The following is a 24246-nucleotide window of genomic DNA, read 5'->3' on the forward strand; positions in this document are numbered from 1 at the left end:
TTAACACAAGCAATTTTAATATCTTTTGAAAAAACAACAACAAAAAAGCACAAAACTGTGAAAACATAGAGAAATGTACACCTTTAAATTACACAAGCTCTTATAAACAAAATAAAGTCTCTTTCTATATTTACATCAGCAGGGGTTAACGACAGGTGACTCCTCATCACGTCTCACTAAAATAGGATAAACATTTTAAACATGTCATTGATATCCATCTCTGTACACAAAAGCCAGCATCCTTACAACGAGCCCCAACCCCAAGGAGGTCTGCCACTTTGATTTGTCAACTTTGCAGTCAGCCAATGAAGGATTGAGCCAGTCGCACAAACTTTATGTTCAGTCAACAAGGTCACTGAATGATGAGAACAAAGGCACCAAAATTATCCTTGGGTCTAAAAGTTAAATTATCCTTGGGTCTTGCTACTTCCTGGCATGTTTCCAGGAAGTAGCAAGTCTATTTCGAGCTTTAGTTTATTCAGTGGATCAAAGAATAGAGCTGCTACATTTATAACGCATTCTATTCTACTCATCTGTTAAAAAATCTTTACTAACCTTTACTACTGCTACTTAAAAAGTTAAGGGTTTAAGGCAGCGGTCCCCAACCCCCGGGCCTCGGACCGGTACCGGTCCATGAGTCGTTTGGTACCGGGCCGCGAGAGTTGAGGCTCAGGTGTGAAATGTATGGTTTTCAGGGTTTTTAATCGGTTTACAGCGTTATTTTGTCATCGTTTTTATCGTTAGCTCAGTTTTCCTGGGTCTTTTCACGTGTGTTATGAATAAATCTTCTTTTTTTCGGTAATGGTACTAGTTTTATTTTGTTGTATTTATCCACGACACCTTAAAGGCCGGTCCGTGAAAATATTGTCGGGCATAAACCGGTCCTTGGCGCAAAAAAGGTTGGGGACCGCTGGTTTAAGGTATTAAAAAAAAAAAAAAGACAGATTTGTCTTCAGTCTGTTGATTTAGGAATAGAGGGAGTATGCAAAGCTGCTACTGTTAGCATTTCTCCAAAAGCAAGTCAGTCCACATGCTTTCACATTAAAAGACCCAAATTACTAGCATTACAAAGGAAATAAGTTTGGGGTATGGCCACACTGATTGACATGAAGCCACTTAATTCAAAGTTTTGACACAAAGCATGTGATGACATGATACGCGTAACGGGAAATGATAAAAGCTTGCCTTTATGCGTTTGTGTAGGCGAAGTTTTACTGGAGAATAGGCTAATTTACAACGGGGTGAGTATGACATTTACTTTTTTATTCCCCCATTCACACACTCCCTCACTAAACCATGTTTGTTTCTTTTATCCTTTTAACTTAAGTATATAACAAATGGTATACCATAGATGTGATCCATGGTACAGCCTGACATGCGGAAGTCTGTCCTTCCATTTTGGTGAGTGTTCCTAGTATTTTTTTGTCTTCTGCACGAATTGGCATTGTTTTTTGTTGTTTTTTTTTTTTTTTGGGGGGGGGGGGGGGGGTTGCCTAAAAAAACCTAATTGGCAGTGTTAAGCAGTCAGTTACACCTGTCCATATTTGTAACTTGCTAGCCAAGCTTGCCAGCATTAGCTAATTACTAATTTAAAAGAAATAACATGGCATCAGTCACAAGTGCAAAACAAATGGGTAAAGTCCCAGTCCATCTTTTACATGCAGACTAACTGCAAAAAACCTAGTTTTGCTTTTTCAGCATGTTAAACTTGCTAAAGAATACACACTAGTAAGTGCTTACGAGGAGTAAATGTTACTAAGGACGCAGGGATGATTATGGTGTCTGGAGTTCTCATTGCTAAATCTACCTTCCTTTTGCTTTGGGTAATATTATATATAAATTTTTATAGATAAACATTTGTTCCCATCATAAGGAAATGGGGGTTTTGTACCAATAAACAACAGCTCTCTCTCCAATCTGAGGCACAGGCTGTGTCCAAAACCACTCCCTAATTACTCTATACTGCACTCTCAGTTTACATCACACACACACACACACACATATGTGTATGAGTGTGTGTTAAATGGCATTGCACTACTCAACAATGCAAAATGAAGGTCAGTTGTCCAAAAACCTGCTGCTGACTGCTGTGTATAACAGATCTAAGGCAGGAGAGAAGCAGTGATTAGGGACACAGCCTCACAGTTTTGGGGATGATCTGCCTCTCTGTTACAGGAACAGGAACGTAAAAGATGATGAAAGGAATACTTTAGCCTTTTTAGATGAAATTGACAAACATTTTTAAAGATTAAAAAAAAGCATAGTGATAATAATGATAATAATAATAATAATGCTGCGAGAGGCTGCATCTCAGAAGAAAAACACAGCAGACATTTGGATACACAGATACGAGGTGTTCAACACGACATCCAGTAAACATGCAAAGAAGCAAACAGAGGTATAAAAAAATAGGATAGGCTGAAGTTAACCCACCATGCTGTGGAGAGGGCACTGATGGACACACGATGACAGCAGCATGGCTCAAACTAACAGTGAGATGTGGGAGGATGATGGTGAGGTTGCAGTGTTGATTAATTGTACGTTACTTTTGGGCAACAAGGCCTGTCCGACCAGAAAAAGACTTTTGAAAAAAGCACGTCCTGAACTACCCTGAATGAAGTCCTGCTTTATCAGCTCAAAGCTAGCTTTGCTTTTGGCTGGTGCTATATAAATCTATACACAGAAAAGATTGTCGTATATATATTTATATATGGCATGTCACTATTCTGGGATGCCCTTCCACTCCATACATAGAAAGCCAGAGATGGGAGGGCCCTGTGCACAACAGAGCGGCAGACATGACAATGGATTAGTTCAGATTCAGTATATAAGGAGAATCCTGTGGAAAGGTGAGTTGCAAAGTGACTTGTAGATCGGCAACAACTGCCAATTGGATGTGTAGAAAGGCTGATAGCTCAGATCGAACATGGATCATGCAAATTTGGGGAGAAGGATTGTTGAGATAAACCTTTAATGCTAACTCTCCAACTGGTGCAAATGCAGAATAAGAGTGTGCCAAACACAATCTGTGCTTTTTGTCGTTAGCTAGACTAAGTCAGAGAGAGAGAGTTAGCACTCTCAACGCTCACTGCACAGACTCAGGGAAGGTAGCAGCAGCGTCTGCTGGCCAGATGACTGAATCTCTCCCCCTGACATGTTAATACTGCTGCTGCCCTACCTGCTGTTTCAGCCCCCTGCAGGCTGTTTACCCTTTACTTTTAGTGCCTCACATTTGTGTGCAGTGATGAGCTTAAAGACTGAACATTTCTAACATAAAGCCTGAGTTACAAACGCACACACATTTAAGTGGCAGTGTGCATATAGGATATATTTTTTTCCGTCTTGAACCATCCTATGGCCCGAGGCAACTGTTACTGAATATGACCATTATTTTTTTAATCTCGTTAAGCACACAGTACTAAAACTGCTGAAATGCACCTTTAATCACCAAATTATTTTATCCCTCCAGTTTGATTTGTGGTGTAACTTAAATAGGATGTGTGGCAACAGTAGTAATAACCACTCTTCTCCAGCAGGTGGCAAAGCTGACATACTGAACCCCAGAGTGGCTGATCCTCAGCTGTCTGACAGGAGGAAACAGGTACTCTGCTGAACTTTTAATCAATCTGCTTTAATTCCAGTCCCTGTGGGGGCATTTTGTTTGCCATAAGTCAACATGGGGAGAAAACAAGAAGCAGAAGGGATTAAATGTTAAACCTTCATAAATATAACTCCAAAGTTTTGACACAAAGCATGTGATGACATGATACGTGTAACGGGAAATGATAAAAGCTTGCCTTTATGCGTTTGTGTAGGCGAGGTTTTACTGGAGAATAGGCTAATTTACAACGGGGTGAGTATGACATTTACTTTTTTATTCCCCCATTCACACACTCCCTCACCATTTCTTTAGTTCATCCTCCATTCCTCCTCTCTGACTGTCATTCATCAAAGAGCAACCCGCCCACCTCAGCTACCCTCCCCTCTCATCCTATCCCTCATCTTTAATTTTCCTTTTCCTGGCTCCTCTACCAGTTGCCTTTCTTTAGTCCGTTAGGAGCACCAGTTCCCCCTCACTCCTCTCTCCCCCATCACTTTCCTCTCCTTCGCTGTATGGCGGTCGCTCCCTCTTGCGTTCCCGCTCTCTCTCCCTAGGCAGAGAGGTGGGTGTGGTCTGTCCCTCAGCTCTGCGAGGGATGGGCGGGACTTGCGGCAGGTAATGCTCCAGTAGCGCGGGGTGAAAAGGCATGGTAGCGACAGAGACCGAGCTGCTACCCCCCGGGTACTGGCCATCACTGTGGGGGTAATGGATCTGCTGTGGCTCCGTTTGACTGCAAAGACAGGAAGTGACACGTATATTCAGATATTCTGAGGCATTTATTGTCAATGAAAAAGTTAATCAAGGGCTTTAAAATGCTGATATCCGGTTGTTCAGTCTGACGTCACTAGCCGTGTCTGGACCTAAACTCCGCTGCAGGTCCATATATCAAACGATCACTATGGCATTACTGAGAGTTGAAAAACTGTCTAAAGTCTTTCATCTTTAATAAAATGATCAGCGTTCTGCTCTACCAGGTGTAACAATTGAGTTTAACATCCAGGCATCCATGAAAACGGAATTTATGACATTTAACGGAGTTAGAAGTTAGCAGGGAGTTAGCTCGCTAGCTTCTATCTAAATACAATATAGCATGTCCTGACTGCGGGGTTTTGGAAACAAATTAAAACGTACAGCTCTGTTATCACTTTCAGCATAAATGAAGACAGAAAACTAAACAGCAGTGACGTTTGTAGGGTTACTGAAGTTGGGCTAGCTGGTATATAATGATGTGCTACGTGACCGCTAGCGACACAGCTATGTTAGCATAATATAAACAAGCTAACTTTTTTTCCACTCGATAAAAGTTAACGTGAGTGTTCTCGGTGATCAGGAACAAATGTAATTGCATGGCAGGATGCTGTAAAAGGACCAAACTTCAGCCAGGAGAACAACTGAGATAATCCATCCACAATACGAGGTTAGTCATTCATATACTGCTGCATGGGCTGGGCTGTAGTTACATCCTAAGGTTTTAAAAACTGAGCTTCAATAAATGATTAGCGGTAATAAAAGCCGAGGGAGGTCAACAGGGATCACTGACTGTTTTAGGAGCTTTTTGAGATCAAATAGAAGAAAATACATAACATTAAACATGTTAACAACACAAAAGCCATATTAAACGCAGACTACTTTAGACCCGGAAGTAGGATTCGTCGCGTCATCACTGAACAACCGGATTGACACAGTATCCCTTAGGAAATGGTGGTTACTGGTGTTAGTGGCAGGTCTCTAGTCCTGTGTGAATGGGGCTTGGCAATCAGTTAGATAGTGATTGGCAGCAACCATTCACCAACCAGCTAAACATCAAAAAGTAGAGTGTTTAATTTATTAGCTAAAGCTAGATATTTGTGCTAATCCCCCTCCAAACCAAATATGTTTAGTGTTGTTTAGCTAAGAGTTAGCTTAGCTTTGGTTTTTTAGGTAGTGCTAAGCAGGCAGTATATATAAACACAGATTACAATATCATGAGAGCTGTAACACCAGAGTGTAAAATGCATATATTTTAAAACTGGACGTTACATTTTCACGTCTGTGTTGTTTGTATGCGTGTGTGTATGTTTTGCTGCCATGGCAGCCGATCTGTTTCAACATCACAAGCGCTGATTGGGTGAAGCGTCTGTAGTCACGCTTCATGGCAGTAAGTTGTTTTTTGTAATCTATGTTTTAATAAACCACCTTTAATGGTTTAAAAAATTTTGACAAATATCAGATCGTTGTTTTGGATCATCTCCGAGCGGGCAAGGCTCCCGGAGCGCTCCCGTTCGGCCATGCCGAATACTTGTCAACAGATCCTAAACCAGCAACCGAGTCTAAGGGTAAGTGCTCGAACAAGTCTGATCCGCAGCAACTCCACCTCTCCGTTTACAGGAGTTAAGGGTTCTGTTGCTGGTATCTTGGTGCGTGACACCACAGAGCACCTTTAAAGGTCCTGTTGGAGCCCAGGCCTCAACAGGTTAGAGCTGTTTTAACGCTAAAATGGTAAAACCCAATGGCACATTAGGCCGGTATTGTTCTCCTTCATAAGTATACAAGCCAGTCAGTCTACCAGTGTCTTCAATATGAAAGAAACAGGATTGAAGCTTTAGGCCAGTGTGACACCCTGATATTGATGTTTTGTTTCTATAAAGAGCCTAATAGAGGCTACATGTGCTAAAGCAAAGACAAACAAGAGTGAAACAGAAAAGCACTCCAAAACAACCACTGTTAACATTTCCAGCCTCCAACTCCTCCAGCTTAACTAGAAGGAGTTAGAGGGACCAATAGAGAGGGATTCTATTCATTGTCGAGGACACAGTGAACAGCCCAGCTGCAGTTGCAGTACTCCACTTTTGTTTGTGTCTTCAAGAATAAAGGAGGATAAAAAGGGGGGGCTTTGAGAGCTGCAAGCATTGTCTCCAGTGTGTGGAGGTGCAGCACAAACTCTTGTCAGGGGATTGAATTGTCAGTGTTTTTCTGCCAGGGACAAATTCTTTCGCAAGTTGTTTCTCAAAGCTGCTCAGACTCTACCTGTGCCCGTAGGTCCCTCTCTGTTCCTGCCGGCGGCTCTTCATCATGGCCTTGTACTCGCCCACCCGCAGCCGCCGTCCCTCCACTATGCAGGTCCGTTTGGGTCGGGGTTTGTATTTGTAATCGGGGTAGCGCTCCAGATGCTGCCTGCTCAGCCTCGCCTGCTCTTCGTAGTAAGGCTGCTTCTCCTGGTTAGACATGGCTTTCCACCGCGAGCCTACAGACAAAGACGCATCAACACAAAGGAGTGAGTTCATGTTCTCCAGCAGCAGAAGCTGTCATGGCTCGCCATGTTTCATTTCTTGTGGGGTTTTTGAAGCATTTGTCCCGTGTTTTATGTGCTACTCTGCCTGCATCTACATGTTGTCTTACTTTGGTAATTATCTTTCCTTGCACACCTTTTGTTATTTTACTTCCTTTTTGTCTCCCCTCCTTTGTAATCATCAGCCCTGCCCTCATTGTCCCACCTGTTCCCAATTAGATCCCTGTTTATTTATCCCGTCTCACCTTCAGTCTTTTTGTCACTCTTTCAGTTTTTCCATCTGTTTACTCTCCTGGATTCCCGTTTCTCGATTAACCCAACCTTGGAGTTTTCTTCCCCCTCATTGTTCTCTGCTGTAAGTTTAAGTAAGCTGCTGAAAGCTTGCCCTTTTGTTTGGTATCCGGTTTGCATTGTCCTTCATTCGGATCCTCCTTTTGTTAATCCATTAACAGAATGGTTATGCAAGAGAGGAAGCTTAAAATGCTTGTCGGGCCCACGTGGTTTCATTTTTGTTCTCATTCATTCAGATTTCGACAAAAAGTTTCAAGCAGATTTTATTCATTTTTTATGCACCTTTAAACTCCCATCAACATTCACTTATCTTAGATGATAGCTCTTTTCCTATTTGAGTCTTCCCAAGGACGCTGCTACAGTGTTAACATCAAAATATATCCAAAAAGAGGCTGCAGTAGCCCTCCTTCTGGATATTAGAAAAAATATCTCTTAATTATGAGGTTTAGTTATCGGGGTTTTACAGTCCTACCTAAATACAGCAATTTTCTTTTTTGGTTCGTCACAGTGGGGGACATTAGTGCCACTATTTTTAAGTCTTTCTTAAGAAGAGAAAGTAAAATTGGCGAAAGATTCAGGCCGTTAATTCTGGTACCTCTGCAGTCTAATTCATCACTGGTGATGAGCCCAACACTAACATCAGACTACCAGAATGTGTCATTTTTGCCTTTATTACTTTATTCTCCCAATTATTGGCAATAAAGTGAAAAAGAAATTTACTCTAACTGACACGTTCACATTTTTGGGCCATCACCCAAAATAAAGGGTTAGTCTATGCTGATGACCTAGACTCAGACGTCATACACGTGTTCCTTTACATTTTGGAAAGTTTATTTATCACTGCATTTACTGGTAACTCTCAAAGGATTACCTCAAGACTGAAGAAAACCTAAAAAGCTGCTGATTCCCCAGCAAGTTCCAAAGAATCTCATCTTTCCTTTCTAACCATTCTTTCACTTCATTTCTAAAAATATGCGTTTGTGTTCAGACTTGACTTAGTCATGCCCCTAATTTTTAACACTGAAAGTTCCTGTTAAAATACTCTGAGTCTCTCTTTACAGAGAACATAAATCAAATTGTAGTGAATGGAGACTGCACTGATGCTGCCCTCAAAAAGATCCACACATCTAAATCTCATGATATGCAAAGCCCCGTTTCTTCGTGTTTTCTTTCCCGTTTCGTTTTTTAACTAACTATCTCGATCACGCTCTCTCACATTCACTGATATAAAGCGCCTTGAGACGACTTTTGTTGTGATTTGGCGCTATATAAATAAAATTGAATTGAATCTGACTGGTTAAAGCTAACTCATAGTATATGGTGATAGGCAGAATTACCTATTAGTTTCTGTGCCACAAACTACCTGATGCTTCCATAAAGGTTATTCAAAAGCAAACACTTTGAAATAATTCAAGGTCAAAAAGCAGCATGTTTAGGGTTGTGGTCAAAACTGTGTTTTTTGCATTGAAAGATAAGTATTAGGCAAGTAATCAGTACTATGTATTTAAGCAAATTAGTGGTTTTTATGTGTGTCTGTGTGAAAGATAGACACACAAACTCTCTACAATACAAAGGAATGTAAATGTTTGTTTGAGGGAAAGGGATTCATCCCTGTGTGTGTGTGTGTGTGTGTGTGTGTGTGTGTGTGTGTGTGTGTGTGTGTGTGTGTGTGTGTGTGTGTGTGTGAAGAAGCAGGTGGGTCTTTACTGCCTCACATGTGCCAGGCAGGGTCTCAGAATAGAGACATAAACCCACCCCTAACCAGTGCTGCTCTCACCCAGGATCTTGCTGATGGAGGAGTTGTGCATGTCAGGGTAAGTTTGCAGGATCCTCCTGCGCTCGTCCTTGGCCCACACCATAAAGGCATTCATGGGTCTCTTTATGTGGCCTGAGGAGGGAGGCGGCCGTGCCTCAGCGTAGCCGCCTGGGACCGAAACGTTCAGGGTACCTACAGTAAACAAGGGTACAGGCTGGCTTGTAAATATGTTACAAATATATAGAGGAATAGCTATTTGTTTCTTGCTGTAAGTGGTGCATGTCTGAATATTAACCTTTTTTTCTTGCAACACTAAAATTGGTGAAAGTTTCTCTTCACCCACAAACATCCAATTTCATATGATTCACATTCTCCATCCTGACGTTTAAACCAAAGACAGGAGTTACTAAGCTTTACAAAGATAAGGTTATTACTTTGATGAAGCTAAATCTGAAGGTCTTGGATATTGTATTTTCATCTTTAAATGTCTATGCCATATTCTGATGGCACATTAATAAAGCATGTTTGGAAGAAAACATTTCTGCTAATCGTGCTATTTCCCAGAAACAAACAACATTAAACAGGCTCTCCTGATTTAGCCAAGTGGTTGCTTTACCGAGATCAACATCTGAGTGACAGTAATGCCTTTGATTAGTATTTTTCCAATATGGAAGTAAGCTAATATTAGCTTGCATACATGAGCTTGCCTGGTTGCTTCTAGGCAATGCAGATGAGCATTTAGCTAGCTAGATTTTGACAGTGGCGCTTAGGGGAGCGATAAAACAGGTAATTTAATGGGCAGTATTGCAGACTATTATCTTCTTCAGTGTTCACTTTGTGGCTTCTCTAGCGTTCTCATGCCTGCTAGCAATCTGTTAAATGGTAAATGGACTGGTTCATCTAGGGTTTGAGAGTAACGAAATTTCTATTCTCTGTATGTCCTGTACATGTGGCAGAATTGACAAATAAAGTTGACTTGACTTGACTTCTTCTATAACACCTTTCTACTCTACTTAAGCACTCAAACCACTTTACACAACATACCTCATTCACACATTCATACACATTTATACAAGCACTTTTTTAACTTAAACACTTTCTATGTAGCATTCACACACTTTCACACTCTGATGAACGCATCAAAAAGCAACTTAGGGTCCAGTGTCTTGCAGACTGGAGCAAAACTCCAACTTTCTGATTAGCAAATGACCTATTTTACCGTCCGAGCTAAAGCCACCCAATCTAATCTAGGTCAATCTAAACAGGTTATACTGCATGCTACTTCCATGGAGAAAAAAATGCTAATTTTAATAAAATTATATGACTCAATCAAATAAAATAAAATATTTGAATATAATGACAAAGATAAATGGATGGGTACCATAATGATATAATAAGCTATCAGGGCAGCGTAACAAATGTTGGTCTCATTACAACAACAACTTGGCAAAACACAGATAGGCATTAAACAGACTTTTTCAGGGATGCCTACCCTCAGAATCACTGCTGAGGTGGTCCTCAGTGGACGGCAGGCCATGTCTGTTCTCACCTCTCTCACTCTGAGACATCCTCTCATTGCGAGGAGAAACCTTAAAATCCTGCAGACATTAAAAGAACAAAAAGAAAAAACAAAGACATATGAACTCAGAAATGGTCTAAAGTCAGACAAATATTCACACACCAGCACAAAGAGACGATTTAAATTTGCACTGCAGTAAAAAAAAAAAAAAAAAAAAAGGTGACCTAATGTCGAAGAGGAGTGTTCATGGCACACGTGTTACACTGGAGTGCTATTTAAGGTAAAGACATGGCACGCTCACCATATCAGCCGCTGCTTAAATGCAGAGCTGTAAATGCAAAGACAGGAAATGACAACACTATGGAGGAGGAAGAATGGTATTTATTGTTGGAGGGAGGAAAGGTAAAGAAGACAAGGCAGGGACGGGAATGTGGCAACTCTGAATTTGCAAAACTACCACACCATCAGCGTATTATCTGTCGACCATTCCCCGCGCTGTAAAACGCTATTCATCCACATGCAGCGGTGTGAAGCGCAATACCAAAATAGGTCAGTCAACAGTATTGGTGTTAACACAGCCGCCAAGGCGAGATGGAGCAGGATAATGGAGGAGAGGAGGAGGAGGAGAAGGAGGAGAGCCACAGATTACAGTATTACTGTGGACAAAGAGACAGGGCAGGTGGCTCAGTCAATGCCACACTGAGGCCTTTGTGGTATTGTAAGGCTGCAACAGCTGTTGCTTAGGACGGAGCAGAGACCAAAGCTTTAGCCACCTTAAAGAACAAAAACGTAAGAACCCAATAGAAGACCATTTTCACAAGAAGCAAAACAAAATAAACAGCAGGTTCTCGAACAAAATATGCAATTTTGAGATAGTCTAGTAGCACTTACAAACAGCAGTTTACAGTTTACTCAGCTGACTTAAGCTGTAATAATGTGCTTCTGCATGTGGGTGCGGATCTATTGGATACTCAGGAGGAGCGCAGCACCATGTAACCCTAAACCAACCTCTAAATGTCGACCAGAGAAAGAGCAATACACCGTTTACATCAGGAGTCCATATATTTATTTTAATACAGCTAACGTAAACTGAGTGGTGTGATTAAGCACACAAACACAGTCAGTTCTGTACAACATTATGTGAAGCTGTGCTGGTTTAATTTCATAGATTTTAAATAAAAGATGGACGTCGGGTTGTGGAACTGGATAAATATATCAGCTACTTGTAACAAACAAAGAGAGGGACACACAGGTCTAAAGACCGATTGGCAACCTCCTGGCAACTTCCAGCAACCAGTGGTTATGAGGTGATCGCCAGCCTGCCTCGACTCAGGCCTTAGGCAGGTGGTCTGCGTTCTTAAAAAACTTCTGAATGCGAATGTTGCTGAAAGGTTAGCGTGTATATATATATATATATATATATATATATATATATATATATATATATATATATATATATATATATATATATATATATAATATATATGTATTTTTAATCCACACTTATAAGCCAGTCAGAAGCGTTGGGAAAAATTATCCTACAGAATTTGTGATTTCAGTCCCTAGTTTTATTTATTAGATGTTTATTTTGTAAATTACAAGTTCATTAATTATTTATTATTGACAGAAGTTGGTGGAGACATGCAGAACTAAAAGATAGCTAATATTTAGATTTCTATGACTATGACTATGGTTCTGTGGCAACACTGGAAAAAAACAACACACTATGACAAAGGAATATGTGGAAGGATATCACCAAAGCAACATTAATCTGCGACATGTTTTTACTGCCCCCGTGTGGCCAGAACGGGGGCAGGTCTATGATCTAGACCAGCGGTTCCCAACCTTTTTTGCGCCACGGACCGGTTTATGTCCTACAATATTTTCACGCACCGGCCTTTAAAGTATTGCGGATAAATACAACAAAATAAAACCAGTACCAGTACCAAAAAAAAGATTTATTCATAACACATGGGGAAAAACCCAGGGAGTTAACGATATAAACTTTTTTTTTTTTTAAAAACGATAAAAACCCTGAAAACCATAAATTTCACACCCGAGCCTCAACTCTCGCGGCCCGGTACCAAACGACTCACGGACCGGTCCGTGGCCCGGGGGTTGGAGACCGCTGATCTAGACTTCACAAAGGCAACCCATCCATAGGAAAACACTGGGATGGAAGCACTTTTGTAGCTAGCTAGCAGAGACAAATTTAAAAAATAATATTGAGTTGACTGCCCAGTACAAATTCATGTGGTCTCGGACAGACGAAAAAATGAAAACAAATTGCAAAATATACTTGGGTGGCCTTCAGGATACCTGGGTGGGCCCTAAGTAAAGTCTATGTGTGGGAAACACTGTAAAGTGATGTGAAGAATTCTCAGGTAAGAGACTGAGATAATGCTACGACACAAAACACGTATTAAGTTTCTTTGTGTGTGTTTTGTGCATTTGTAGGCTATATGCCACAGTGTTACTAGAGATAGCCTACAGTGAAACCTAACCTAAAAATGGCACAGTATGTACAATGGCAATTTCCAGAACGAAGTCCGTGTCTTAAAGTGGCTCGAACACACCGCTCTAACTGGAGTTTAAACATTAGCTCACCGGCTTTCCACCAACTTCTCTCTCCCGGTCCCTCTCCCGCCCCGCACTGCCGTGGCTCCTCAGGAGCTGCTGGGCATCGTGGATAGCCTGGGTGACCACGTCGCCGTCTCCCAGGAAACCTGCAGACAAAAACAAAGCACGAAGAGGAGAGCACAAAATGAGGACCAAGATAATTATGATGATGAAGGAAAAGAAAATGAGACAGAGGAAGGTAAAGTGTCAGTTCTCATCAGAAGACCTCCTCTAGAAACACATCACGGATCTTATGAACAGTCACCTACAGATGATGATTAGTTTCATATCCTGCTGCTGGAAATGACAGTTGAAGAATGCAATCATCCTCTTGTGGAAAAAGACGACTGCACAAAGTTTTAATTCATTTCAGCCACTTGCTCAGTATTTACTGTATTTTATACAAAATAGAGAATAACTGTTTATGAGTATCTGAGCGTCCTTTATTAATGCTTAGTTTGTCGAACTAAAGTCAAAAAAGTTATGTTCGTTGTGCTCAGTCTCCTTAAATCAACAGTGAATAGATCTACAGGAAATATGATGTGCTGCAGGTTAACGTCAAATGCTTTAATGCTTTACCATGCAAAGCAGTGTGACTGTGTGCAACTCACTGAGCGCAGATCGTGGTGGACTGTGGGAGATCTCTCTCTGGAGATCTCTGGGTCTGTATGCCCCCTGCAGCGCCAGTGATCCCAGCTCCAGGCTCTGTGGACTGGGTGTCTTCCCCAGCTCCAGACCCTTGGGCTTGGAGGTCAGGTTCAAGGGCTGACTTGCTTCCTAAACACACAGCAAGAGCAGATGAGCAGGGGTGGGGCTACTTCGACATATTCAGGTGAAACCGCAAAGGCCAAGGGTGTGCGTGTATTCCAGCTATGCACGGCACATTTGGCATGTCGGAGCAGATCTGTCACACCTTTGTAGTATTTTTTTTAGTCTTTTGTCTTCAAGTTATCCTCCTCCTCTCTTCCCTTTTGTTTATTTAAGCTATGTTGATCTATCCCTGCTTGAGAACCTGCCGTGCAAACACGAGTCGCACTACATTTACACACACACACAAGCACGTCGAGAAAACACACACCTATGGCCACACACATTAAACCTTCAACAGAGGGTGTGGTGTATTCCTAAAGCTTTTCAGCCTCCCAAATACCAGAAAAGGATATTATTTGTTCGCTCCAGAAGACTTCACTTTCTTTAAGCTTCCTAAAACCACACACATGCAGAAGGTACGCACACCATACAGCAAGCAAACACAGCCATAATTCCCTGACTTCTCAGTAATGTGCTCATATAAAGAAGTGAGTTGGACAAGGTATGCACAATAAAGTGATACTGTACCTGTCGGAGGGAACCACTGCTTCTCTTCACGGGGGTGGGGTGAGTGTTTGACAGTAGCTGCATGGAGTAGTCCATAGCTGTGAAAGGTTAAAATTAAAAATAAATAAATGACCATTCTTAATGCATCGATTTAAGGGTTAAGAACGAACAGCAGTTTTAGACAGAACCAAGTTTAAAAGTAAAACTATTAGCATTACTATTATCATTAGCCTGTTAAAAAAAATTGTTTAGTTACCATCCTAACGGACCAAGCAACATGCTAGCATTTTATGGGTAAAATTAGCTTCACTGTAAAGCCTGTTGCAGACACTGACAGCTGGAGCCACAACAGCCAAGCAGCCTTCCATGGCTGGGACTCATGCTCAGCTGGTGTAGTGCACTGTAAAGGCTTAGTGGTAAAATCCACGCAGTCATCAAAACATATGCACGGACCCTCGCCCTTGATGACCAAATTTATGTCACGTGGACCCATCAGACCCAAGCGGACCACAGCAGACGTGGAGAGTATACTCAGAGCTTAAGAAAAAAGGACATTAGCCTAATTTTGTTAAGCTCAGACACATGATCAATAGCATACTTGTAAAAACTAAAATGTTATGTGGCCTTTTTATGTAGCGCAGGTGTTTATTTCAGCTCTTCACCTCCATTAACTTGCACTCACTGAGGACTATCTAGGATGAAATGCAAAGACTCTAATCTGGCCCAGTGGACGGCTTTTGAAAGTGTGAAGGAAGACATAGACTCTGGGCTTTTAACGGTATTTTCATAAGTTTTACAGCTTTTCCTATTGAAAAAAACCCACCCCATCCCAACACTGCCATACACGCCACACCAAAGTAATTAAAGTGGTTTCTTTGTCTTTGTTGGACATCCCTGTCCTACAGCCTTACATTCATTTTAGCATTTAAATGTTCACTTCCAGCATCATTAGCCATGAATCCACCATAATACGAAGGCAGTTTGTTTATACAGAATATCAAGTGCAGAGGATAAGGCAATATCACCTCTCCAATGGCAAATCTCAAACTATTGCCAAGATAAATTTGTGATATAGCATTTATTCAGCTAAGGTTGAATAATAACGTGAGTAAGTGATAGTCATTCTGAGACAGTAGATGTTTTGTTACAGTTTGAGAATTAACATAATTTGCGCATGGCCAAGTGGGAGTTGCAGGGAATCTCCCCAAAATACAATGTCCAGTTGATACGTGAGGTTACATGCAAATGTCCAAACAAATAAAAGATCTGAGCAAAATGAAAGCAAAGGGCTCAAAGTTTCACTCCATGCATATTGTTTTTAAAAACGCTCTGGTTACTGCTGACCTCTTCTACACAGCCCAGCACTCCGACACATTTTACATTCATGTGTCAAAACATTCAGAGCCGCTCACGCACACGTGCGCTTCTCGATATAATGGCTATCCTTAAATTCCACCTACACTGTTTTAAAGACTGGCCTTGTGTCTTTAAGTTTGAAAAGATCCACAAGCACAGCTTTTAAGGCTGGTGAAAGCAAGCTTCTACAAAGCTGTGGCGTTCGAAGCCGTGGCCTCAATAGCCTGCTAACTGTACAAGCATACGTGTTTGAAAGGTACATTCAAGCACTGTTGCACTGGAGTCTCACGGATGCCTTTCTAGTTCCTATAAAATAGCCCCTGAGTTGAAGTACATAAACACTCAGGGATGGCAACTTATGGAGCTGTACTGATGGAGATATCTTTTCAGCACAAAGTTTCTGGCCTTCAAAGCTTGCAGTCATTGGTAAGTAGAGTGTTCATTCTTCCCACACAACAGGGTGCATAAGAAAAGGCTTTGAATGAATTGACAAAACACAGTGTTCACTAAATCAAGGGAATCCTTGGAGGATTATTAGCAGGTCACAGCAGTATTTGAAGAAGAATGTAGTATACAGCATGACCTTATTGAACCCTCCAGAAATACTTTGATTTGCTGGGAGTTTCTCTGACTAAAATGGACCATCAGTGTCAGTGTTGTGTTTATTACTCAGTAAAAGTAACGTATTACACATGATTCATTACTTTTTTTAACCCAAGGAATAAAGTAATGCATTACTCTGTGGAGGCAGAATGCCCTTCACACAGGTCAGCCCAGAGGTTGTTAAAGGACACTTCTCTGAAAGTTACTTTATACGGTTGCAAACATGTTTAAATATGAGTGATGGATTAAAGATTACATAATGTTAGAAAGAATATTACCTTGTTGTTGCCGTCATAACTTTCCAGTGTTTCAAAAGCCTGCCTGCCATTGCTAGAAATGTCTGCAGTGTTTGCCTGATATTCCTTAAAATTACGGATACAGAGCGGTGTTCCTAGATCCCACAGCCTGAGTCAACAACTCTGCCCCAACAAAGCAGCTCCGAGCTTTCTTTTAATGCTGCACTGCTGTCAGCCTGCATATGAAAAAATAAATAATAATAAAACTGAAACCTTTCCACTTGATTACTCACTCGGCTTGCAGGGGATCGGTTGCAGTGGCAAGGTCATCTGGGGGTCAGAGTTGACCTGGAGGGGTTGGGTGGTGGGGTGGAAAGCTGGAATCATCACGTAGGGCATGTTCACCTGCTGGGACAGAGCAGGACACGTGCACGTTACAGACAAGCCCCATCCGTCTCACACATTCATTTATTAATCTCCCACTCTGCTCCTTGAAGTGATTCAGGAAGATGTGCGAAAGGTCGTGAGAGGAGCTGACCTGGATCTGCTGCTGAAGCAGGTTGATCTTGTGCTGCTGCTGGATGAGCTGCTGCTGCTGCTTGGCGATCTGAGACACAGAAAAACGAGACACACAACAAGTGAGCGCTAGCCTGTATAAATTCTAACGATCAGCCATGACGCACGCATGCGGCGGTTCATTTATTCCCAGAAAAAAGCTGGCGAGTGCGTGCGGTGTTCTCCTTCTGTGGACTTGTGTGAAAAAAGGCACATTAGACAAAGATCTTTTTTCAATTTCGGCCATCTAATTTGCCTAGTGTTTGTATGGAGCAAGAACACAAGCACCAGTGCACACAGGGGCTTTTCGTCTGTTTGGTCAGAAAGGCCCTTTATATTCTTTATCAAGATAATACACAGCAGAGAGACAGAAATTTGTTTTGAGATGTCCACATGTTTGCATGTTCTGTTGAACTGGGTGAGTGATGCAAAGATCTGGTAGAGATACCTGTTCTTGCTGTTGCCGAGCCAGCTCCATCTGCTGCTGCTGTTTCTCCAGCAACAGGGCGGCCATGTTTCTCTGCTCAGAGTGGGCTCCCAGGAGCTGCTCCCTCAGACCACTCAGCTGGTTGATCATCATCAACAGCTGGAGCTCCTTCTCTGCCAGAGATTCGGGGGTACCTGGTGGGAGGAGTGGGAGGCTTTGTGTTTTTATGCAGGATAAGGCCGTTTTTTTTTTTATTCCTTCTTATTCCGTTTTTGCTTTAGTAATGTCTCCAACTATCACCATTATTATACCGGAGGGATAAAAAGATACTATTCTCTTCTTGTTCTTACAGTTTTGTTATATAACCTCTCATGTTTTCCCATTTTTCCCACAAAATTTCTCAAAACATGAAGCTTTTCTTCTCTTTATAAAAGAAAAATCATATTTTTATGGTGAATAATATTTTTCAGTTTTACAAAAAGATATTTTTGCTTTTATTAAATTAAATTTCACAAAATACAAAACTTTTGTCATTTTTATGAGACTGAGAAAAATTTCTTGTAATTACCTAAAAAGGTAATTTTTTCCTCCACAAAACAATATTTTCAGCAAAGTTTTTAATGTTAAACTTTCCCTCTTTTAAAAACATCTTGTTATAATAACAAACTTCTCAATCTCACAAAAACCTTTCTAACTTTCACAGGATCATTTTCAAATGTAATATCTTGTCTTTTATCTCCTCACACCCTCCGTGGGTCAAGTTTCACACATTCAGAAAAACCAAAATCTCAAAGAAAAAAACCTGAAGCTTCTTCGTAACATGTTGCTTTATGTTTCCTATATTTCAAAATCAATTGCTATCTTGTAATCTCATAACTGCTAGAAAAGGATGTTGAAAGGGTTGAAACTGATAAGCATCTTTTTCCCCCATTTTGCAGAAACAAGCTGTTATACCAAACTGCTTAGATCAGAAACTGTAGATAATGTTTGCAGGACAGACGCGTCCTCACTATGAAAATGAATCTTTCATCGCTGCCAAAACTACAAAGCCAATTCCAAAAATGTGTCAAATGTAAATCTCATAAACTTGTCTTTTATTCACTGTAGAGACACATTAAATGTCTGAGCTGAGAAACTGTAAAACTTCAAAATATCTCACATCTCAAAAAAAAGTTGGGATGGGAGCACCAAAGCTGGGGAAGCACTTTCCAGTTAGGTTAACTGGCAGGAGGTCAGTAACATGACTGGTTATACAAGGAGCATCTCAGAGATTCCAAGAAGTACATCAGAGGATAACAAATCTGTAAAAAAACTGCAGCTACAGATTTCAGAATAATGTTTCTGAATGCAAAGTCAGAAAGATTATAAATATACATAATATCATTAAACGATTCAGCGATTCTGGAGGATTCTCTGTGTACAAGAGACAAGGCAGGAGGCCACCTCTGAATGCTCGTCTATCTTCGGGCCTTCTGAAGCTGGACTGAAGCAAAGCGCAAAACTGTTGTTAGATCAGACAAATCGAAATTCTGAAAATCACAAATGCCACTTCCTCTGGTCTAAAAATGAGAAGGACCATCCAGCTTGTTATGAGCAAGCAGTTGAAAAGTTTGCATCCCTGATGGCACAGAGGTGAATTTATCAGTTTGCACATCTGGAGAGGCACAACTAATGCCTCAAGGTGAAACAAAAAACGCTGAAAAGAAGACCCAGGACTGCCGAGCAGCTAGAGTCTGCTATCTCTCTGCTCAGTTCTACCAAGTGGTAAACATGGTGTGGCAAATGTGGGTTTATGATAATCATTACATTCATGTGCAAACAAATACTAAAAAAAGGGATCAAATAATTCAGTGAAATGATTGAGATAACAGCAGCACACATGTGCTGTGAGTGTGGTTATATCAGTGAGACGGGCACAGTGACAGCCAGCACTGGATTTCACTGGTGTGTGTGTGTGTTATCACTGTACATATGATAAATATTACATTGTTAACCCCAGAACACACACACGAGTTTTGTAACGCCATCACTACACTTTGTCCTTAATGTAAATATGTAAGAAAAATTTCCCCTTGTGGGACAATTAAAGGATTATTCTATTGTATTCTATTCTATTCACTTTCGCATGGGTGAAAATTTAGGGTTAATTAAGCCTTCACACACACACTGGTTATGTTTTACCTTTAAAAAGAGGTAGAAGAAGAAATATCTACATATCTTCCATCTAAATGTCAAACCAATGGTTTGCCACATGCTGCTGTATGCACCAAGCTGTTATATATGATGCTTTTAAATTGATAAAACAAATGAGAAATAGAATAGAAAAGCTGTAATTCATACGGTCTAATTGTATATGTACAACATTTGTAGTGTTTGAAACTAACCTTTCAGCTGTCCTGACCCCACTGTGCTTTTATCCAGGAGTTTGTCCTTCCAGTCAGCATTCAGCAGCTTCTCAATGGTAGGCATCACTGTTAAGAGAACACTAATGGTACTCAGCGGGACCGCAGTGGGCAGCAGTAGATGGCGTGAAAAATATATTCTGTCAAATAAAATACATCTAACACTAAACTACTTTCTGAGCCTCTCTTCTGCTTTTCTAATGGCATTGATTGAAGAAGACGTTTGAGGTGTCGAAGGGCAGAGGTTGTTTGTGCATCAGGGAGAAGTTCTGAGTGTTTGAGTGGATCAATATTTGGACAGAGAACAATTCAAGGTCAGTGACTGGAGCAAATTTGAGAAAGATTTAAGGCAAGGAGTGCAGGCTGGTTAAAGACTAGAGGGCAACGAGAGTCTTGCACGCGGCTCAGAGAGAAGCCCTTCACTCCCTACCAAAGAAATTGAACACAATCACACATACAAAAAAAAAAGCCCCTGAACTCGTTCAGGAATCCAAACAACACCCCCGCTTTGTGAGACAAACCATCACTTCCACACATCGATTTTAAGCAGACTGCATTGTTTAATGCTGAATAGCAGCAGAATGTAGCGCTCTCAAACACGTAAGATATGGAGTCATCAAAGTCTGAGATGGGAAAATTATATGGACGTGTGTGCGAGTAAGAGAGAAAGACTCCCACAGAAGGTAATAACACTGAGGTGCAGAAAAGAGAAAGGCTGAGGGCTGAATTGATACTGTCTGAAATCCAGTGAGGCAAAACTGTTAAGTGCCAATCCGACTACATGCTAACATCCAAACAGCTTGGATCTAAAACGTTACTCTCAAGATACACAACTGACAATTTTAATGAACTTAAGTATTTATGCCTTCCTGAGCCTGGTTTTATATTAATAATAATAATTAATAATAATATATTATAAGTTTCTTCCTGTTAAAATTGAGTTCTTCCTTCCCACAGTTGTCTAATCCTGGTTTGGCTACTAACCGTACGACCGTTGCTGTAAACTGGCATTATACAAGCAAAACACACATTCAATATTTGCATAAAACACGAGTCAAAAATGACATACTTTACATGTCAGTGACTAAAGCTTGTTTTGCTAAGCTTAAACCTTCAGGCCTCATGCTTGTAGGCAGGCGTGACAATGATATCATCTAATTGTCGGTATCTGGCTGTCTGCGAGTATTTGTGCTGTCTCTTATAAAACTGGGAAAATATTCTTTGCAGAACATTTGTAAGTAAAATTAATGTATGTATAAAGTACTTTGCTAAATTGACTTAGCAAGTTTCAATGACTAACATTAGGGCCACCCTGTTAAATGAAATGCTCCTGGTAAATACTCGACATTCAACCCCAAATTGCTCCTAATAGCAGGACAGTTTCTTTCCTTCTTGGGAGGTTGACTTTGTTCTTTATTCCGATCCCTGTGAGCTGTTGCTACAGCAACAACAACTCTACTGGGGGTAAACAGATAAAACCAGCACAAGACATCAACCCATAATGGTACAGTCAGTCACCAAGTAAATTATAAATAAGAGTATGATACAAATAAAACTTTCTCTTGAGTTAAAAACAGCACGCAATCAAACAATCAAGAAATAATAAAACTAGCAATGAATCCTATAATTACATATTATTAATATGTATTAATTCAATAGGCTAATGAACATCAACACCATGGCAGACAGAACTGACTCTCGGTTTGCACCTCTGTGGTTGTAAATAAAGTTATGAAATGGCGTTTGCTTTTGACAGACCTTCTTTCAAGTTGGATTGTCCCTCTGATCGATCATGCATCCTAGGTTCCTTCAGTCCCATGGGGCTCTGTCTGTGAGGCAGGTCCTTCCCTGGAGATCCCTCCTGTCAGGACAGAAAAGAGAACCTCAATTAAAATCTCACCAAGAACATGCAAATATACTTTATATTTTGATATACCAATCTATGACACATTGTTGACTTCCTAAAATTCCCTGTCATGCCTTTCGTAATCCTTACTGAAGGGGAGCGAGACAGTGGTGGGGTCAACTGGCGAGCCTCGAGGGGCTGAGTTCCTGACCAATCACGCGAAGGAGACGTTTTACGAAGTTCGCCGCTGGTATCCATTGCAGCCCCTCCCCCAGAGTCTTCACGTTCTACTTTGACACCAACGCCTGCCATGTTGACATCCCCACTGGAGTGAATGTGAAGTGCTGGAGGGCTGGGCTCAACCATTCTGTTGAAAGACAAAAAAAAATACACAATACTAGCTGTCATTTGGGTGTGGTGAGGTTTGGGCACTGGGTAATCATCTCCCAGTTCTAGATTTGGGAGTAAACATATTGACAGCAAAGAAGAAAAAATAATAGAAAATTTGTTGGTGGAAAATTTCATCCCTTGCTGTTCAGATATTTTATTTAGACTAAAGCTAAGGACGAAAAAGGAATCCTTAGAGGTGTGTCGGCAACTGGGCTAGAGACTCTTACAACTATGAAGCTTTATGAACGGTCATAGGGAAAATAAACAATATGGTCTTAAACAGAAGTTTGTAATCAAATACTGCTATAGAGCATGATTAAAGCAAAGAGGTGTAAGCTGTGAATAATAAATAACGAGTACTATGAGCATTTATACTGGATACCAACACGTATGCGATCTTTTACTCCAAAAATAATTCGGTTTAGCTGTTTCCCCATTATTTTGATTGCTGTTACTTTTACAGGCATGCACACAAATATTCTACCTCTCAGATAGCCAAACCATTTGGTTGCCATTTAGGGTTTTGGATATTCATTTTTGTTCGTTTGTTTGTTTTGTGACATTTACAAGGTTCAAGGTTCAAGGTTCTTTATTTGTCACATGCATAGTTATACAAGTATAACACACAGTGAAATGTAGCCTGACACGCTCCTCGACATGTGCAAAAATTGGGGGGGGGGGGGGGGGGGGGGGGGTGTAGAGGAAGAACATTATATATATATATACAGACATATAGTATGTACACTGGGTGAATGTGCAGTAGTAGCAGCAAGCAGGTGAATTCTGTACATTAATATGAATAGACATCTGACTATTTTACAGGATAGACAATATAAATATATTTAAAATTAAAGGAATTGAAGTGTACATTGTGCCTTGGTTTAGAGTGTCTGGAAGAGAGTCCTGTCTCAGTCAATTATAGATGATGTGAGAGGGCGGGTGTGTGTGTTTAGGGCACGGATGGCTTGGGGATAGAAGCTCCTCTTGAGTCTCTCTGTCCTTGCCCAGAAGATGCGGAACCTTCTACCAGATTGCAGAAGTTGGAACAGTTTGTTGTCAGGATGGGACGGGTCCTTCAGTATCTGCGCTGCTCTAGTCCGGCATCTCCTGGTGTAGGTGTCCTGAAGCGGGGGGAGAGCAATCCTGCAGCAGCGTTCTGCTGTACGGATCACTCTCTGGAGAGCTTTTTGGTCCTTCACACAGCTGTTCCCAAACCACGATGTCATGTTCTGTGTGAGGATGCTCTCCACAGCGCCTGTATAGAAAATCCTGAGGATCTTTGGAGAGACCCTGAACTTCCTCAGTTGTCGTAGGTGATACAGGCGCTGCCTAGCCTTTTTGGTCTGGACCTGAATGTGGGCAGCCCATGTCAGGTCTGAGGAGATGTGGACACCAAGATACTTGAAGGACTGCACCCTCTCCACTGGAGCTCCATTGATGATGATGGGCTTGTAGTCTCTGTGCTGACCCCTTCTGAAGTCCACCACCAGCTCCTTGGCCTTGCTGACGTTCAGCTGGAGGTGGTTGTCCTGGCACCACGATGCCAGATTCTTCACTTCATCCATGTAGGCCGCCTCATCGTTGTTGGAGATGGCACCCAACACCACTGTGTCGTCAGCAAACTTCACAATGGTGTTGGAGCCATGGGTGGCCACACAGTCTGAAGTGTAGAGGGAGTAGAGCAGTGGCGAGAGGACACATCCCTGAGGTGCTCCTGTGTTGATGGTGATGCTGTTGGAGAAGCACCTGCCCACCCTCACCACCTGAGTTCTGCCAGTGAGGAAGTCCAACACCCATGCACACAGACGGCTGTTGAGTCCCAGATCCCTCAGCTTTGTGAACAGTCTGCAGGGCACAATTGTGTTAAACGCTGAACTGTAATCAACAAACAGCATTCGCACATAGTTACCCTGTTTCTTGTCCACGTGGCTGAGAGTGGTGTGTAGGACGTGGGCGATGGCATCCTCTGTGGATCTGTAGGCGAACTGCAGCGGATCTGTGGTGTCTGGGATGGAGGAGGAGATGATGTTCTTCAGCAGCCTCTCAAACACCTTCATTAC

The 24246-nt window shown here is 41.4% G+C and overlaps 1 protein-coding gene across 3 annotated transcripts in view; it reads right to left on the reverse strand.

Annotated features, from left to right (window-relative positions):
• Window positions 1–24246, reverse strand: part of sox13 (SRY-box transcription factor 13) — a 51311-nt gene continuing 27065 nt past the window's right edge. For 2 of the 3 annotated variants that reach the window (XM_085455703.1, XM_085455701.1), the window contains exons 2-14: window positions 21947–22163; window positions 21709–21811; window positions 19933–20019; window positions 17570–17742; window positions 17105–17173; window positions 16860–16974; window positions 14393–14469; window positions 13666–13831; window positions 13043–13161; window positions 10409–10514; window positions 8938–9108; window positions 6608–6824; window positions 1–4331 (exon numbers count right to left, since the gene is read on the reverse strand). In XM_085455703.1, the coding sequence (XP_085311829.1) occupies window positions 4046–4331; window positions 6608–6824; window positions 8938–9108; window positions 10409–10514; window positions 13043–13161; window positions 13666–13831; window positions 14393–14469; window positions 16860–16974; window positions 17105–17173; window positions 17570–17742; window positions 19933–20019; window positions 21709–21811; window positions 21947–22162 (1905 nt within the window). In that variant the 5' untranslated portion in view covers window position 22163 and the 3' untranslated portion in view covers window positions 1–4045. The remainder of the gene's footprint in view (window positions 4332–6607; window positions 6825–8937; window positions 9109–10408; window positions 10515–13042; window positions 13162–13665; window positions 13832–14392; window positions 14470–16859; window positions 16975–17104; window positions 17174–17569; window positions 17743–19932; window positions 20020–21708; window positions 21812–21946; window positions 22164–24246) is intronic. The other variant, XM_085455702.1, reaches the window with a different exon arrangement.

This window comes from Copadichromis virginalis, linkage group LG5 (genome assembly GCF_057382275.1).
Source record: "Copadichromis virginalis isolate Kocher_CV1m ecotype Utaka linkage group LG5, C_Virginalis_male_GT1.1, whole genome shotgun sequence".
Taxonomy (NCBI): domain Eukaryota; kingdom Metazoa; phylum Chordata; class Actinopteri; order Cichliformes; family Cichlidae; genus Copadichromis; species Copadichromis virginalis.